Below are 18,418 nucleotides of genomic sequence, written 5' to 3'. Positions count from 1 at the left end.
ATATTAAACAAAAGCAAGCAGCATTGTAAATTGCCTTACTAAAATTTGTAATTAAAACAATTCACACTGAAGGCTTGGGCCTTCAACACTCCTCTAATCTCATTGACACAGACACAATATGAGATCCTGTCTCTTTACTTACTAAACTTTATATATATATATATATATATATATATATATATATATATATATATATATATATATATATATATATAATCTTACTAAAGGGCTTAATTTAAATGTAATAATATGTTACCTTACATTGCTACATTATTAAACCTAAAAATACAAATATAAAAAGGATAAAACTTTCAGTCCTAACAAGTGGAATCACATATAGTGGCAGATCTACATACTGAGTGCTTCACAACTGGGCAGCTGATTGGCTGTTGTCTTCTCAGGTCTTGGACTCTAGCTCATTTGGAACTCAATTCTGCATTAGGTCTGGAACAGTTTGAATGGTTGGTGACCTTTAAAGCCCACTGAGAGGCCTACTGTTCTCCCTGGTCTGTGAGGAGATGGGTTCTGGGTAGGCCTGGTGTTTGTGCTGGGATTCGCTAACTTCTTTCATACCTATGTTGTCTTTTCATTATTCAATTTGAGCTGGGGGAATTGACGCGTCTCTTTATGAGTTGATTAGTATATCTTTAAAGGCATGAGAAGTGCTCCCAGACTCTCTTATAGTTGGTAAAACTCCAGATGAACCCCAACAAATGTAACCCTCCTGTGTGGAGATCTACAAGGAACCTGCTGTGTTCAAGGCCTTCCTGCCCCACAGGGGAGGGTCAACTTTTGACTCTTAGGTTATGTTTTGAGCTGGAGGCAATGTCCAGCTCAAGGAGACATACCTTTGTTAGTTTTGATTGAACTAGCATGCTAAAAATCGAAGTGAGGCATGGTGATGACAGTGGGAGGAGGGGATAGCTGCCCAGATACATACCTAGCATCTTGGATGGGATCACATTCAGGTGGCTAGCCCTTTCTGCTGCTCCCATTGATGCAGCTACACGTCTGTTTTTAGTGCACTATACGTTGAACCTCTCTAGTTCAGTTGTCTGGTCCCACAACATCCCTGGTCTGGTATGATTTTAGTTAGCTAGATTTCCACTTACCAAGAGGGCAGCCAAGTTTCCTGTGGTCCCATAAAGTGTTTGCTGCCACCAGTCCTGGCTCTCAGTGTTCTGTGCTGTTATTTCACTCTAATTTGCCTCTAAGTGTCTTCTAAGAGCTCAGCAAGCCATAGAAGTGTTGGTAATGCTGGTAGACAGTATTGACCTTCCAAGGTTTGGCAAATTCTCTGGTTTGGCACCAGTCAGGGCCTGAGGGTGCTGCACTAGAAAGGTTCAACGTGTAGCAAGATCAGGAAATTATACGTCCAGCTCAAAGCACAGATGTCCCCTCAGAACTGTTATTTCTTTGGGTGGATCTACACAGCACCTGAAACGCAAAATAAGACACACATTGCGTATCTTATTTCAAAACTATTTTGAAATTTGAAAAAGCTCAAATAATACGCTATTTCGAGCCATCCCTTATCCCTCGTGAAATGAGGTTTACTGAGATGGCGAAATAGCGCTCCTGTTATTTAAAAAAATATTTCAAAATAATGGGTGGCTTGTGTAGACGCGGGGTAGCTATATTGGGACACATCCAGTATCCCGAAATAGCCATGCAGTGTAGATGTGTCCTTTCTGTCCTATAGACTCAGTCCCAACTCTGTTGGAACAGCATCATCACAACTAGCTACTTAATGGAAGCTTAAAATCGACAGGAACTGTCAGGCCACTAGAGAAGTGCTTGGTATGGGAAGCCACGATGAACCAGCTATATTTGACTCCTGCCGTACTTAGAGAACAAAGTACAAATAGGAATTGGGTCAGACTGTGCAATTAGGAGCAGTACATAGCCACAGTATCACCATATTAAATGTCTCTGTGAATCAAGCACTGTATTAATTTTTCCTGATGATTTTTTTTTCACTTCTATAGGGCTATGCTTCAGAAATGGACAATCCTGACTTAATTCATCTGATCCCGTCGGCTCTTCAGAACAAAAAGGAAATTCTTTTTGGCAACCTCCCAGAAATCTATGAATTCCACAACAGGCACGTGCCTAGTGTTTAGTAATCTGCACTTGAATGTACTACAGCAGTGAATAAGCTATTACATACCATGTTCTCTCTCTTCCACAAATAAGCAAACAAGAAATGTAGTCTTTACTTTACCTGTGTAGGCACCTCACTATAAAATCATGCACAATGTAAAAGACCCATTGGGTCATCTAATCCATCTCTTTGTTGTACCTTGTTGTACATGTACTAATGATTTATCTTGAATTCAGTGGTTTTAAATGTCCCTAATCCCTAGGGGTATGTCTACACTACCCTCCTAGTTCGAACTAGGAGGGTAATGTGGCATACCGCACTTGCAAATGAAGCCCGGGATTTGAATTTCCCGGGCCACATTTGCATAAGCAGGGCGCCGCCATTTTTAAAACCCCGCTGGTTCGAACCCCGTGCAGCGCGGCTACACGGGGCACGAACTAGGTAGTTCGAACTAGGCTTCCTAGTTCGAACTACCGTTACTCCTCATTCCACGAGGAGTAACGGTAGTTCGAACTAGGAAGCCTAGTTCGAACTACCTAGTTCGTGCCCCGTGTAGCCGCGCTGCATGGCGTTCGAACCAGCGGGGTTTTAAAAATGGCGGCGCCCCGCTTATGCAAATGAAGCCCGGGAAATTCAAATCCCGGGCTTCATTTGCAAGTGCGGTATGCCTACATTACCCCGCTAGTTCGAACTAGCGGAGTAGTGTAGACATACCCTAGGTCATATATCCCTTTCCTTGGGACACTAAATAGCTGTTGTGGAACCAAATCCTGCAGAATTTTATCAGAAAATATTCTAATTTTCTTCGGCTATCAGGAAGTTTTTCCTAATAGCCAAATTGTTCCTGTCTTTATGTCATCCCATTACTGGTAGCTCTAATCCCTTTTGTTGCACTCCTTGCTTGGTGTTTACATCTGTCAAATGTTCATCTACAATGCCCCCTTTAAAATCCTCTCAGAAATCCTTGTTGACATTGGAAATATACCTGTTGCTCAAATCTGTCGCCAGCAATCAGTGCAGCTGAATTCATGCTGAAAACACTCATTTAATGGACAAGGTTAAAGTAAGTTCAAGGTCATTTCAGTCCTTATTAAAAATTTCCCAATGTTGCTAACCCCCGTGCATCAGAATTGACATGAGCATCAGTGGGGATTGCAAAATTCCCTTGTATGGAGGAGGCATGTGGAAGGTATAACAACTGGATGAGCAAAACAAGAAAAGTCCTTCCCCTTTTCCAAGATAAAATAATTATCTCAATAAAACTCCTAGGGTACGTCTACACTGGCATGAATTTCTGAAAATGCTTTTAACGGAAAAGTTTTCCATTAAAAGCATTTTCGGAAAAGCACGTCTAGATTGGCAGCATGCTTTTCCGCAAAAGCACTTTTTGCGGAAAAGCGTCCGTGGCCAATCTAAACGCGGTTTTCCGCAAAAAAGCCCCGATCGCCTTTTTCGCGATCGGGGCTTTTTTGCGGAAAACAGAACTATGCTGTCTACACTGGCTCTTTTGCACAAAGGTCGTTTGGAGAAACACTTTTGCCCAAACGGGAGCAGCATAGTTTTTCCGGAAAAGCACTGATGATTTTACATGAGATCGTCAGTGCTTTTGCGGAAATTCAAGCGGCCAGTGTAGACAGCTGGCAAGTATTTCCGGAAAAGCAGATGATTTTCCGGAAAAACTTGCCAGTCTAGACACAGCCCTACTGTTTTCCAGTTTGATCCAGCATTCTTTAAAATAAATGAAATAAATGTTCTTCTCCTTCTGAGGTTCAAGCAGGAAGGAGACATTCAGCCATCTCCTAAGCCTTGTCTCTCCCCTTACGTAAAGGCCTGATTTAAAGTCGGCACTCTTTTGAACTCCCCCTGTCTGCTCCTACACCCCATTAGAACTGAAAAACAGAAGGCAGGCCACGCAACTGGAATTGGACCCTCAATGTCTATGGGGTCCATACAGGTCATAACTCTGTTCCTAGCAGATTAAATCATGGTCTGATTCGTGCACTAAACTCCGAAGGAGGCTCCAGTTCTCCCAAGGGCCTCTCCCCACCTGTATTGCCTCTAATTTTTCCCACACGTGTGTGGAATGAATTTTTGTAATGTGCGCCAGTATGGAAGTGATGTGTCCATATTGGTGCACGTAACGTAATTCATGTGGTAGGCGTGGGGATGAGGGGTTTAGAGTGTGGGAGAGCTCAGAGCTGGGGTTGGGATGCGTGGCAGTAGTGAGCTCTAGAGTGTGGCCAGAGATGAGGGACTCAGGGCTGAGACAGAGAGTTGGGGTGTGGGGGAGTCAGGTCTTTAGTTGGACTTGCAGGCTCTGAGGTGAGGGGTTCAAGGTGCAGGCTGCCTCAGGGTTATGGCTGGTAGAGAGGACTCCCCCCTCACTGCCCCACGGCGGCACCTGAGCTGGGGCAGAGAAGTGTCTCTCCATGTTGTGGTAGCTCCGTGGTTGGGGACACCGGATAGGCACCTCTCCAGCACACCACGGCAGGGCTGGGCTGGCACTGGATTGAGACCAGGAGAGGGGCACCACTCCCCCAGTCACTGCAGGTCCAGGGCGGGGATGGTTCCAGCAGGAAGAGATGCCATTTTTTTCATACTCTCAATTCATGTGCCTGAGAAGACGCTGACTCTAACATGGAGTCCAGCATCCCATGTCCTGACACCTTGCTTAGTCATGCAGTTAAACAGTCCTCAAAGTGTTATGCTTCAGCAACTGTCTTGTATTGAACAGTAAACCTCTTGTTTACAATTCCCTGAATGATTGATTGTCCATGGTCACTGAACACCCGTCTGAATGTGGGCCAGCTTCCTTGTGGCCACTGGAGAGCTAGCTATGGGTGTCTCCTAGACACACCGCTTATTTCAATGACGACCATACAGCATTAGCTCATATGTAGGGATGATACACACATGCTGACAAGCCGTGAGTTTCAGCGAATCGTAACTTTTCAAACGCCACCTCACAACACACAAAACATAGCCCACTCCTATCCCAGGGGTGCAGATGAGGGCTCCAGAGTGTCAGATCCCCCATACAGGGTAAAGGTATTGATCTTTCTGAAATGCCTTTCCTCTCTCCCCCTCAGAATTTTCCTGAAGGAGCTGGAAAATTGCATTGAGAACCCTGAGCTGCTTGGACGGTGCTTTTTAAAACGAGTAAGTAAACAGTGGGTTGGTGTAAAACCGCGAGCGTGGGCCTGCTTGTGTGAATGAGGCACGCTCACAGGAGTGGACGCTGCCAGATTATGCCGGGGTCTAGAAAAAACGGATGCTGTTAATTAGTGTCGTTATTTTTTAACTGGAGACTTTTGGTTGCCATAGTGACAGGAAGGGACCTGACACTGGCCCCATGGGACTCCGTGGTCACAGTACCCTTGTGCACCCCAAACACAACCCCACTGTGGATAAGAGACTGGCCCAGCAGCAGATCCTCGGGCCCTGCCTACACCCTATCTCGTCAAGCTCCACAATGTACAGGAAGCTCAGTCCCCTATGACTGCAGTGTTCCCTCTAACAGTGCTGCAGTGTTCCCTCTAATTTTTTCCATCCATGGGCGGAATAAATTTTATGCATACCAAGACGTGCGGATGTACACCACCAGTAGAAACAAATGCTGCCAGATTTGGGCAGCTGAGGGTGCTCTGCTAATCAGCTGTGTGGCACCTGATTCTCTCCTGGGCAGGTGCCCAAGTGTTCAGTTTACAGAAAGCACTGCCCCCCTGGAATCCAGCCTCTTCCCCCTCCCTGGTGTTTAACCCTCGGGTGTTTTTATGCAGAGCAATCGTAATCCCTCCCGGTCTTTGTTGCGCTAGGCTTAACAAGCCAATCTCTTTTCAGGTATGTCTATGCTGCAGTTAAAACCACATGGTTGGCCCCTGCCAGCTGATCAGGCTTGTAGGGCTTGGGATACTACGGTGTGGTTTCCCTGCGGTGTAGATATTCCAGCTCCAGCTGCAGTGGGAGCTCTGGGGCCCTGCCACTCAGGGGTGACTGGTTGGAAAAAATGCAGGGGGGACACTGGCCATGTGGCCAATCCCCCTCCACGTGGCTCCTCCCCGCGCCACTGGGGGAGGTCTCGGACAACGCTCCCTCCATGCCAGGCCCCCCCTCACCTTTCTCCCCAACCCACCTCCCCTGAGCAATGTGGCCTGGGGGGTCCTGGTGCTAGCAGCAGGAGTTGGGCCCCTCACACTCACCAGCAGTGGGGGCGGGGGGAAGCGGAGCAATGTGGCTCCACCCCTACAACTGCTGGCCCTGTCGCTGTGCTTCCTGGCGGTGTGTGAGGGGGGGCCCCTGCCCCTCCCATGATTGATGTGGCTAGTAGCTGCTGCATTGCTCTGCTTCCCCCCATCGCAGCCAGCAAGTGTGGGGGCCCCGACCCCTCTGAAAATCCCCAGGACCACCCCGATTCCCTTGTCCCTCCTGCCCACAGAGGGGAGTGTGGCCCCTCGTCCGCAAGTGCTTCCACCTCACAGGATCGTACAGCCGGGGGAGGGGGAGGGGGGGAGGGAAAGGGCCAACCTGAGCTCAGAAATCTTCACCACAATGAAACAACTCTGCAGCCCGAGCCCTGTGAGCCTGAGTCAGTGGGGACAGGCCAGCTGTGGCTTTTTAATGGCAGAGTAGACGTATGCATAGGCTCTCCATTGCCCTCACCCTTCCACTAGCCCTTCTCCACCCCTCTTCCAGTTTGAATGCCTCCCTCTTGAACACGGATGACTGGAAGGGTACACACTAGTCCAGATGCATCAGCAAGGAATCTACCCATCAGCAAGGGTCTCCTGTACTTCTATATTGTGACTAGCAGACTTATCCGGCATTGACCGGGTCCTTCAGGGCAGGGTCTTTGGCATGTGTGTGGGGGGGGGAGGAGTGCAGGAGGCAGGGGGCCAGAAGTGTGTTCTCTTTGCCCCCCCCATGTCTCCCCTGCTTACCAGTGGTGTGTTCTCTCCCACTCAAGCCCCCTTCTGCCCATCAGGGGGATGTGTTTGCTCCCCCCCACAGGAGCCTCTGCCTGCCAGGGGCCTGTTCTTTCCCTCCCCTCCCCCTCACTTGCCCTCCCTCAGCCACCAGATGTCTTTTTTCTCCACTTACCGACTTCTTATAAACTTAAAAATCAACAAGTTTATCCTGTGCAAACTAACTCGGCTACCCCCTGAAGCTTTTAAACATGCAACGACTTTTTATAGTCAGTGTTAATTGTAATGAATGAAAACAACCACTAAAGCATAAAGCAATCTATAGTGTAAGGAGAATATTGAGGTTCTTAACTGGGCAAAACTCCTCCTCAGGTCAATATCAAAAAATGAAAGAAATCCAAACCTCAGGTCCAAACAGGCAAGTGTTCAAAAACCAGCAAATAATCCAAAGTTTGCAAATCTCGGGGTTTATATATATTTGTCCAGAGCAAAAACTCTGATCTGAAGACCCACAAAGCACAAAATCTGGATTTAAATTTTGGGGAATGGAGCTCCTCCCTGTAAACAATAAGACTTTGGGCTTGATTCCTCTCTCATAAATCAGTGATAAGCCAGTGATGTTAATGGGGTTACCTAGTGAACTTGGTGTGAAGGGAAAAGAAAATCAGACTGTTTTGTCTCTTCTGTCCATTAGCTTCTATGAACCAATTTAATAAAACTATTCAATCTTTTTCTCCCCATAATTCAAATCCCTCACTAAGAGCAAAAGCCTCAACTCAGGACCTCCTTTGTAACACAGTAACTCTTCTGATTCAAGGACTTTCCTTGGTGTTGGGCTGTTTTTAGAAGCCACATCAGCTCCAAGAAAATTGGTCTGCCCTTGGGCAGGAAGCACATACAGAAGCGGGGTTGTGTGTTTATGTTCCCTGCAATTTGGCAGCTTTCTGCTTCTTCCCAGTGAGAGAAGGCTTTATGGCTTGCTCCTGTAGTTACAGACACATTTGCTTTGGCTCAGAGTAAAATTCGAAAGGGCTGCTATTGAATGTGAAGCTCCTTCTGAATAGAAACAAGCCTTGTTCTTAGCCATATGTGAAGCAATACAGAAGGCCTGATCCTGCATCTACGAAAGTCAATGGTAAAACTCACAATGCTTTCAAAGTGAGCAGGATTGGGGGCAGTGTTCCCTGTAAGCTGAGTGCTTGGGCGACCACCCATGAGCGATTCAATTGCTGTCCAGTTGATAAGCAGAACGCCCACAGCGGCAGCATGCATTTCTACTGGTGGTTCACATCCTCACATGCCCAGGTGCATGTAACAAAACGTATCCTGCACATGGTTGAAAAAACTTAGAGGGAACGTTGATTGGGGCCCAAATTATGTGCAGTTAGTGTATGTTAATGAACTAAGATTTCAGTCAATTAAAGAAGAGTTCATTAGATTTATTCAATGAGCCAGCTACCATTCTTTATTCCCTCCTAAATCATACTTACATAACTGTGGGGATTTGCACAGAATTTTACAGACAAATAAAACACAACACATGCTGACCAGAAAGTGTTGATTGCAGATTATTGAGATTGTAAATAGCCAAGGCCAGTAAACCATGTGCTGACTCACTAGTGATTTACTGCAGATTTACACTAGTGAAACCCCATGAGGAGTGGAGCGATCGCTGGAGCCAAACACTAGCAAATCAAGTCTGATGAGCAGATGATTTTCTTTTTTTGACTAGTGCAGTTTGAAGAATGCTCCCTGTGGCCCTGCCTGAACACGACACCTTTTAACTTGATTTTATAACTAGTTAAAGGCTGGATCACTTTGTAACATGGCTGAGTTGACTACTGGGCTGCATTTGCATCAAGGGTGATGAGAAAACATGGTCCCACAATAGGCCAGCCTGGAGGAGAATGCACAGGGACATGCACCTGGCCAGTGCTCACCACTCTGTCCTGGACGTAGCAAAGCATTAAGCATGAGATGGAGATTCTCAGATGCTTAGAGTTAAGCAAGTACCGGAGTGCTTTGCTGGGTCAGGACCAACGTGCTTAACATCTCGAAGGGTTGATCCCACAGAGCAGCATGAATGGCACACAGGACAGTGAACGCTGAGAGGTCTGTTGAAGTCAGGGCTAAGGGTTTGCTTACCCTATTGCTACGTCTACACTGGCATGATTTTCCGGAAATGCTTTTAACGGAAAAGTTTTCCATTAAAAGCATTTTCGGAAAAGCACGTCTAGATTGGCAGGACGCTTTTCCGCAAAAGCACTTTTTGCGGAAAAGCATCCGTGGCTAATCTAGACCCGCTTTTCCGCAAAAAAGCCCCGATCGCCATTTTCGTGATCGGGGCTTTTTTGCAGAAAACAAATCTCTGCTGTCTACACTGGCCCTTCTGCGCAAAAGTTTTTCGGAAAAAGACTTTTGCCCTAACGGGAGCAGCATAGTATTTCCGCAAAAGCACTGACAATCTTACATGAGATCGTCAGTGCTTTTGCGGAAATTCAAGCGGCCAGTGTAGACAGCTGGCAAGTTTTTCCGCAAAAGCAGATGATTTTGCGGAAAAACTTGCCAGTCTAGACACAGCCTATGAGAGATGTCCTACCAGCAGGCGAGAAGGGAGCATGGAGGGATTCCCGAGACACAGACATGGGGAGCGTTCCGTCCGTACTGCCAAACAAACAAACAAACCAAAAGCACGTGGCTATTCAGAATCCAGTGCCAGCCAGCATCTCTGGAAAGGGCGGAACACAAGCAACTGCTGTTGAGTTAGTAACGAATGGTAACCATGTTTGGACACATTTAGAGCCGGCTAGTGCACTACTTTGTTACAGACACATGACTAAAAGGATTAGTGCTGGTTAATCCTTAGAGCCTGTCCTTAGGGAAATCAAGTGGAAATGGAGGACATGCAGCAATTGGCAGGAGATGCCCAGAGCTTGGTGTGAGTGTGTCCTTACTGACAGCATTACCCACCCTAGAAAGAGGAGGATTTGATACAGAGGTGAGGAACCCGCAGCCTGGGGACTGCAGTGCGGCCCATCGGGGTTCTATGTGTGGCCCACAAGCCATTTTGTATACTGTTGCCCAGGTGCACGGTTGCCACATTCTTCAGGTTTCCATCTGCATAGGGTTTTTCCCCCCCATTACTGGTTTTTACTGAAGTGACACACACCTAAAGCAAGGGCATGTGAAGCGAGGTGCGTGTTGATTGCACACAACGTTGGCCACAAAAGATGTGTGCTCCAAAGGGCTGCTACGGTTTAATGGCCACCCCCTGCAAATTCTAAATACGCAAGCACGGTTAGCAAATCTACCCCATCCTAGGAGGCCATCTTGGTTATAAAAGTCTTGCAGCCCACTGAGATGAAGGAGGGCCGCTCATGCGGCTCGCTCACTAGCCTCAGTTGCCCATTGCTGATTTAACAGGAACCAGCAGTTGCAGTCGGCAGGTGGTCGTCTCATTTGGGAGAAGAAGCACCTATAAAATGAAGGTGTGTGTGAGAGGTTTTTGTCAGCTGCAGAACCTCCAGGGACTCACGAGGGATATATGAAGAGCCAAATTCCTACCTCACATAGAGGCACTCGTCACCTGCCAATAAAGTTAACTGGAGCTGTGCATGCATGCCCTGAACTAAAGACTGTTTGTAAAGCACGTTGAGATCCTTGGGTAGGAAGCACCAGAGAAGAGCAGAGACAACAGTGGTGAGCATGATAGAAATATAAAGGCAGAACTAGAGTCGGAAATGCTGGAACTGAGCATTCTTGAGCTTCAGATCTGGTTCTGAATCGATACTCCCAGTCCCTAATTATTCCCCTGTGGAATCCTCTGTCTCTGACAATGAGACTTTATCCATCCTTGCCATAATGAAAGGCTCATTTTAAGTCAGGATGATCATTTTAAGTCAGCTGCCGCTGTTATCTTGTGACTCATTTTTTGCCGAAGTTCATTCACTAGGCTCTTGCCATTTTGATGCCGGACTATCAGGAGTGCCGGACTATTGGATGTCGGACTATTGGAGTTTTACTGTAGTCCGTGGGCTGGATGTAGGGGCCATTGGTGTTGTATTTAGTGCACATCCACTGATACAGCCACTTACTGCCCCTGCTGGTCATGGACCACCATTCCCAGCCAATGGGAGTGGTGGGAAGCGGTGTCCCAATCCAGGCAGCTTCCTGCAGCTCCCATTGGCCAGGAATAATGATCCCTGGTCCATGGGGGCTGCGAGTGGCCGTGTCTGTGCATGCACAGGTAAATAAAGCATCTGGCAGCCCATTGGGGCTAACCCTAGCAAACCGCATCCAGCCTACAAGGCCACTTAATGCGCAGCCCTGTTGTAAGGACACAGAACGTTTGTGATGCTGCCTTGATTTGTACAGCGCTGTACACGATGTTCACAAAGAGGGCTGCTCAACCAGGACTGATCGGTTAATAATTGTTTTCCCTTCTTTCTCCATTTTGAACACAGATTTTTTTTTTTTTACTGTCCCTTTGCTGCAGCCTGTGAATTGGCCCATTGCCGTCTCCCTCACTGAAGCATGTCTGTTTTCTTTAGGCAAGGGGCAAAGTAGTCATACTTGATTACCCCTTTTTGTTCCTGTGTTCTCTACCCACTGCCACTTTCTCACCATGGCAACATACATAAACAAAGCATTCAGGCCAAGGAAGTTTTGCATGTCCCTTCGCAATTGCACCACTCCCTTGCTTTACTTCCAATTGTATAATCGAGGGAACACAGTGAAGGGTGGCATGATCCTTCCTTGCCGCATCACATCCCTTTGTATCTCATCCTAATCAGTGATCTCAGCTTTGTGCTACAGGGGAAGGGGACAATCCCACAACATCCCTGCCAAAAAGCTGTTCCTTAGAGAGGAAATCCTTGCCAGCCCCAAAGAGGCAGCATTGCTGAGTGGGCTAAGCATGGGACACTGCCCCAGGAATTCCTGCATTTTACTCCTGTTTCTGCCCCTGATTCCCAGTAGTCTGAACTACACTTGGAAAGGAAGGTTGCCGTAAGCCACCTAGTTGGCTTAGCTGTGCCCGTCTCTACACTGGCATTTGTCTCCCACCGAAGGACAATGGCTCTCCATTAAACTGATGTAGGGACATCCCCTCCCCAAGCAGCTTTGAGCCCTGGTCCATGTTCTCAGGTTAATGCAGCATGGATGTAAACAATGAGTTGCCTATATTGACCCTAATGGTTCTCCCCATGGGCAGCAAGTGAAGGCTTAACTGGGGAAGACAAGTCCCAGCCCCCCCTTCCACCAGAGGCCCCACCTGACCCCAGACTGATCCTTCTTGGCCACCCCAGCCTATCCTGACAGCCAGGGAGCATAGGCAGTTTTGGGAAGGCAATGCCTTTCCTTGCCTACATTACCTGCCGCCCATGGTTCTCCATCAGCTGCCCTAGAATGCCCTATACTGACTGCTATGGGCAGAAGTGTGAACTCCACTGCCTAGGGGTCATAGAGACCAGAAGCCTCCTCCCCCACCTTTAAAACCCTGTGACTTTTTGAAATGCCTTTTTCTGATTGTCCACTCTAGCAGCCGTCCGTTGCTGCGTGCAACACATGATGCCCCGTTGGCCATGCTGGTTACCATACACACTCCAGATGTGCTCTGGCCTGGCATAGGCAGGAGCTATTGGATCTCTTGGGCCTGTGGAGAGATGAGGCTGTGCAAGGATAGACCCAGACCAGCCATAGGAATGTGGGCGCCTCTGAGGAGATTGTACAGGAGAAGGGGCGCCCCAGGGATTAGTGGCAGTACTGCATGAAAGCCCAAGAACTGCGGCAGGCCTATCAGAAGTCATTCCTGAGCTGCAGACCTGCCATACTTAGAGGAGACCTCACCACCATCCTACAGCCCCCCCACCAATGTGTGCGAAACCATAGAAACGTTGCCTTTCTAGTTGGTGGGACTCTGTGGAAAGGTGGGCCAGAGCCAAAATAGGGATGTTCCCGTCGACTATTGCCTCACCATGGGTCAGGAACCCTATTGCTGCAAATCCATCCACTGTGCAAGGGATGGGCAATTTCGTTCTACGCAATTTCACTTGGGTTAGTTCTTCCGGTTGAGACATCAAAAGCCAAGCTCTTGTCTGCACTAAGTAGTTATGACAAACCCCACATCATTTTTTGTAAGAGATGAGATTTGTCCTACCACCTTTGTCATAACCTAGCAGGCCACCACTCCGGGAACGGCAAACTCCGGCCAGCAGGAGCTGAAAGTGGCTGTCCCTGTGGTTGCACAGGTAAATCACGTGTCTGGCGGCCAGCCAGGGGCTATCCCTCTTGAACTGCATCCAGCCTGTGGGCTGCTTATTACTCACCACGGCAACATGCCCTGTATGTTGCAAGGAATTACAGTCCTGCAGAGTAATGGCCAGGAACACCTGCATGACACTGGGCCCCAGGGTGGATGTGCCAAATGATTTCCCACTGACACGTAACCATGCGGCATTGCAAGTTTCCACAGTGTGATCACCACTTGCTGCACTGCAATCAGAGCTCTCATTTTGGTGTTCCTGCACCAAGGGGCTGGACCACACTTGACACACAGATCCAGGAACGCAGCCTTAGTCCTCGGAATGTTCTTTAGCCACTGCTCATCATGCCAAGACTGCATTATGTGGCGCCCACCAGTTAGTGCTTGTTCTTCGGCTCAGAAGTAGCACTTTGCCGTTTGAGACAGCTGCTCCATGGATGCCAGTAAAAACCTTGTATTTGTTCCCACTATGTGCTACTGCAGTCTCCACTCCAGGAGCAGGTCCTGTTCCCCACTGATCTGGTGGTTCTTGCAGATGGCCAATACTGCAGGATTGCACACCATGTGCTTGCAATGCCCATGACAGTAACACAGAGCTCTACGGGCCCCATCTTTCTGTTAGGGTGTGTCTACACAGCAACGTTATTTCGAAATTACAGCCATTATTTTGAAATAACTTTCCTAGCGTCTACACAAGCCAACGTCTATTGTGAAATTAATTCTAAATAGAGGAGGGCTTATTCTGAAATTGGTAAACCTCATTCCATGAGGAATAGCAGCAATTTCGAAATTGCTATTTTGAAATAAGCGCTGTGTAGACGCTTATTTTGAAATAGGGGGCCTCCAGCTCTTCCCAGGGTGCCCTACTGGCCGCCCTGGCACAAGGTAACTTCTGACCTCATGCCCTGCCGGAACCAGTTCCAGCTGGCCTTAAATGAGATTCAGCATCCAATCAGTGTGGACGCGCTATTTCGAAATAGCAAAAAGCTATTTTGAAATGCATTTGGTGTGTAGACGCGTTATTTCGAAATAAGGTATTTCAAAATAACTATTTCAAAATTAGATATTTCGAAATAAAGCTGTAATGTAGACATACCCTTAGAGATGGCAGGTAGTGACGAGTCTCTCAAGGGTTTGTGGGATCTTAACAATAGGAGCAAAGATTATGGGGCAGAGATGGCATTATGGGGTAGAGAAAGTTTGCAAGGTGAGAACTTGACTCTGCAGTCCCAGTCACCTCTGCTTGACTCATTTCTGCCCCATCATGCATTGCTAAAACTTTCTAAAAGAGAGAGCACTGGACAGTGGAGAGTTGCATACTGGGATACCTAGCTATGGTGCACTACGCTGTGCATTAAAACAAGCACGCCTCACGAGTATATGTGCAGTGCTAACCCACAGAGCCACATTTGCATGTTCCCAAACGATATACAGGTTGAACCTCTCTAGTTCAGAACTCTTTGGTCCGGAAACATCCATCATCCAGAATGATTTTAGTTAGCTGGATGTCCACTTTTCATGGTTGTGACTGTCCCATAAAGTTTGCTTACATCCACCAGTCCTGGCTTTCAGTCTTCTGTGCTGTTATTTATCTCTAATTTACCCCTAAATTTCATCTAACAGCCCAATAAGCAGTGGAAGTGTTGGTAATATGCTAGAAAATATTGACCTCCTGTGGTCTGGAAAATTCTCTGTTTCAGAACCGGTCCGGTCCTGAAGATTTCGGACTAGAGAGATTCAACCTCTACTAACTACAATTGTTTTATGCAAATGTAACTTTCAATGGCAAAAGTTTGTCCTGTAGACATGGCCTGTGTGACATTTGGAAAGAATGACCTACCTCATTGAGTTGAGTAGGGGGTCTGCTGCTGACTTCACTGAGAATAGGACTGGGCCCAGTAATGTTTTGAATTCTTAAATCCCTACATAACTACTATGTATTATTATGTGCCAGTCTATTTAACTACATGCCTCCTAACTATCCATCTTTTCCCCTGTTAAATCCCAGAAGGATGGATTCTTCAGCACCTAAAAATTGAGAAAGCCAAATTTAGTTGCCACTTGAGAAAATATGGACCCACTTGGCTTGCCCAAAGTCACACCGAGTCTGTTGAAGAGCCGGGAATCAAACTGACATTTCTCAGCTCCCAGACTTGTATTCTAAGCACTCATGTACCCATCCCTCATGCTGTAGCTTCCTCCTCTCAAGCAATCCACCCAAGCTAATCTTGCCAGTGTCATGAAATCTGAAAGAGTAAAAATAATGTATACAATAACCTTTTCCACAGAGACTTATTACCAGGGACTGGGTCAGTCTCATGAATTTGAAATGGAAGACAGAGAAGATCTGGGTAATGCTCTATGTTCCATGACTTGTTTCTTTCTGAGTTACTTTAACTTTTCTGTCTGTTACAGAAAGAGGATCTCCAAGTATATGAAAAATACTGTCAGAACAAGCTGAGATCTGAGGCCCTCTGGAGACAATGTGGAGACAGCCTCTTCTTTCAGGTAGAGAGAGTTTAGTTACAGACTAGCAATGCAAGTCTATTCAAATCTCTTTTCCCATCCATCTCTCTTTAGAAAGTTTCTGTACTGTATTCGTGCCCATTTTTAAAAGTAGTAGGGGGAAATATATCTGTGTACACACTTTATAATTCTGGGAGGCACTTGGCAATCATGTCAATGAATGTTGTATCAGAGATTCAATAGACTGGTAGATGAAATCCCTGGAGATGAAGAGCTTTATCACCCAATTACAGAGGGAGACAGCTGAACTAGAGTACAGTACACAATGCTTTCTTTTCCTCTGTCTTCACGGACAAGGTCAGCTCCCAGACAAATGCACTAGACAACGCAGTATGGGAAGGAGGTGGACAGCCCGTGGTGTGGAAAGAACAAGTTAGGAACTATTTAGAAAAGCTAAACATACACAAATCCATGGGCCTGGATTTAATGCATCTGAGGGTACTGAGGGAGTTGGCAAATGTCATTGAGGAGCCTTTGGCCATTATCTTTGAAAAGTCGTGGATATCGGGAGAGATCCCGGATGATTGGAAAAAGGCAAATGTAGTGCCCATCTTTAAAAAAGGGAAGAAGGACAATCCAATCAGCCTTACCTCAGTCCCCGGAAAAATCATGGAGGGAATCCTCAAGGAATCCATTCTGAAACACTTGGAAGAGGGCAAAGTGATCAGGAATAGTCAGCATGGATTCATGAAGGGCAGGTCATGCCTCACCAATCTGATTAGCTTCTGTGATGAAGTAACTACCTCTGTGGATGTGGGAAAGTCAGTGGATGTGATATACCTTGACTTTAGCAAAGCTTTTGATACGGTCTCCCACAATATTCTTGCCAGCAAGTTAAGGGAGTATGAATTGGATAAATGGACTGTAAGATGGATAGAAAGCTGGCTAGACTGTCGGGCTCAATGGGTAGTGATCAACTGCTCAATGCCAGGTTGGTGGTCGGTTTCTAGCGGAGTGCCCCAAGGATCAGTTCTTGGACCGATTTTGTTCAACATCTTTATTAATGATCTGGATGAGGGGATGGATTGCACCCTCAGCAAATTCGCAGATGACACTAAGCTAGGGAGAGAGGTAGATATGCTGGAGGGCAGAGATAGGGTCCAGAGTGACCGAGACAGATTAGAGGATTGGGCCAAAAGAAATCTGGTGAGGTTCAATAAGGAGAAGTGTAGAGTCCTGCACTTGGGACGGAAGAATCCCAAACATTGTTATAGGCTGGGAACCAACTAGCGAAGGAGCAGTTCAGCAGAAAAGGACCTGGGGATTACAGTGGATGAGAAGCTGGATATGAGTCAACAGTGTGCCCTTGTAGCCAAGAAGACTAATGGCATATTAGGGTGCATTAGGAGGAGCATTGCCAGCAGATCCAGAGAAGGTATTATTCCCCTTTATTCGGCTCTGGTGAGGCCATATCTGGAATATTGTGTCCAGTTCTGGGCCCCCCACTATAGAAAGGATGTGGACGCATTGGAGAGGGTCCAGCAGAGGGTGACCAAAATGATTAGGGGGCTGGAGCGCATGACCTATGAGGAGAGACTGAGGGATTTGGGTTTGTTTAGTCTGCAGAAGAGAAGAGTGAGGGGGGATTTGATAGCAGCCTTCAACTTCCTAAAGGAAGGTTCCAAAGAGGATGGAGAAAGGCTGTTCACGGTAGTGACAGAAGGCAGAACAAGGAGCAATGGTCTCAAGTTACGGTGGGCGAGGTCTAGGTCGGATATTGGGAAAAACTATTTCATTAGGAGGGTGGTGAAGCACTGGAATGGGTTCCCTAGGGAGGTGGTGGAATCTCCATCCCTAGAGGTATTTAAGTCTTGGCTTGACAAAGCCCTAGCTGGGTTGATTTAGTTGGGATTGGTCCTGCCTTACGGAGGAGGCTGGACTTGATGACCTCCTGAAGTCTCTTCCAGCTCTATGATTCTATGATTCACAAATTTAATACTATTTCTTAACTGGTTAACACTACAAAGACAAATTCCCCTCTTTTAATATTCGCATCTCCACATCAAATGCTGTGATTAACACACAGCCAAACAGATTTAAGTAGCCTCATTAGCACAGGTCCTACAATTGAAAATGTAACTTCTTTTGCTGATATACATAACCCAGATTCTGTAATTTCCACTCCAACTCTGATGAAATGGGTTTGTGGAAGAGTCCCCGCTCAGGTCCCTTGGTCTGGGACACCTTCTGGTCCACAAATCAGCCAGAGAGCCTTCTGGTGCAGTCACCAGTGCTTTTATTGTCAGTTTCTACCACCTTCTATTTACAAAGTTTACAGTCAAGTCAGCCAACTCCTCTGTCTGCCCAGCTGCACCTGCATCCTAGCGCCTTGCCCGCTCTCTTGGCTTCCTTCCTCTGCCTTATATAGCCCTCTGCTCATGAAGCCCACAGCTGTTTCTAACAGCCCTTCAGGCCTGGGCTTGCTCAGCTGTTTCCCCTCAGCCTCTTTAGCTAGGCTACAGTGGCAGAGTTCTGGCTTAGCCAGCTGTCTGTCACAGGGTTTTACCCATGAAAGCTCATGACTTAATACATTTGTTAGTCTCCAAGGGTGCGTCTACACAGCACCAAATTTTGAAATAACTCACTGTTCCAACATTCTCTTTA

General features: G+C 47.0%; 1 protein-coding gene across 6 annotated transcripts in view; it reads left to right on the top strand.

Annotated features, from left to right (window-relative positions):
* MCF2L2 (MCF.2 cell line derived transforming sequence-like 2) overlaps window positions 1-18,418 on the top strand; it is a 316,634-nt gene that overhangs the window by 240,452 nt on the left and 57,764 nt on the right. For all 6 annotated transcript variants that reach the window (XM_075938056.1, XM_075938058.1, XM_075938055.1 and 3 more), the window contains exons 17-19: window positions 1,989-2,104; window positions 5,194-5,263; window positions 15,704-15,796. In XM_075938056.1, coding sequence (XP_075794171.1) covers window positions 1,989-2,104; window positions 5,194-5,263; window positions 15,704-15,796 — 279 coding nt within the window. The remainder of the gene's footprint in view (window positions 1-1,988; window positions 2,105-5,193; window positions 5,264-15,703; window positions 15,797-18,418) is intronic.

Source organism: Pelodiscus sinensis, chromosome 10 (assembly GCF_049634645.1).
Source record: "Pelodiscus sinensis isolate JC-2024 chromosome 10, ASM4963464v1, whole genome shotgun sequence".
NCBI classification, from domain to species: Eukaryota; Metazoa; Chordata; order Testudines; family Trionychidae; genus Pelodiscus; species Pelodiscus sinensis.
Note: the sequence above shows the minus strand (reverse complement) of the source record. Positions and strands in the feature narration are given on the sequence as shown.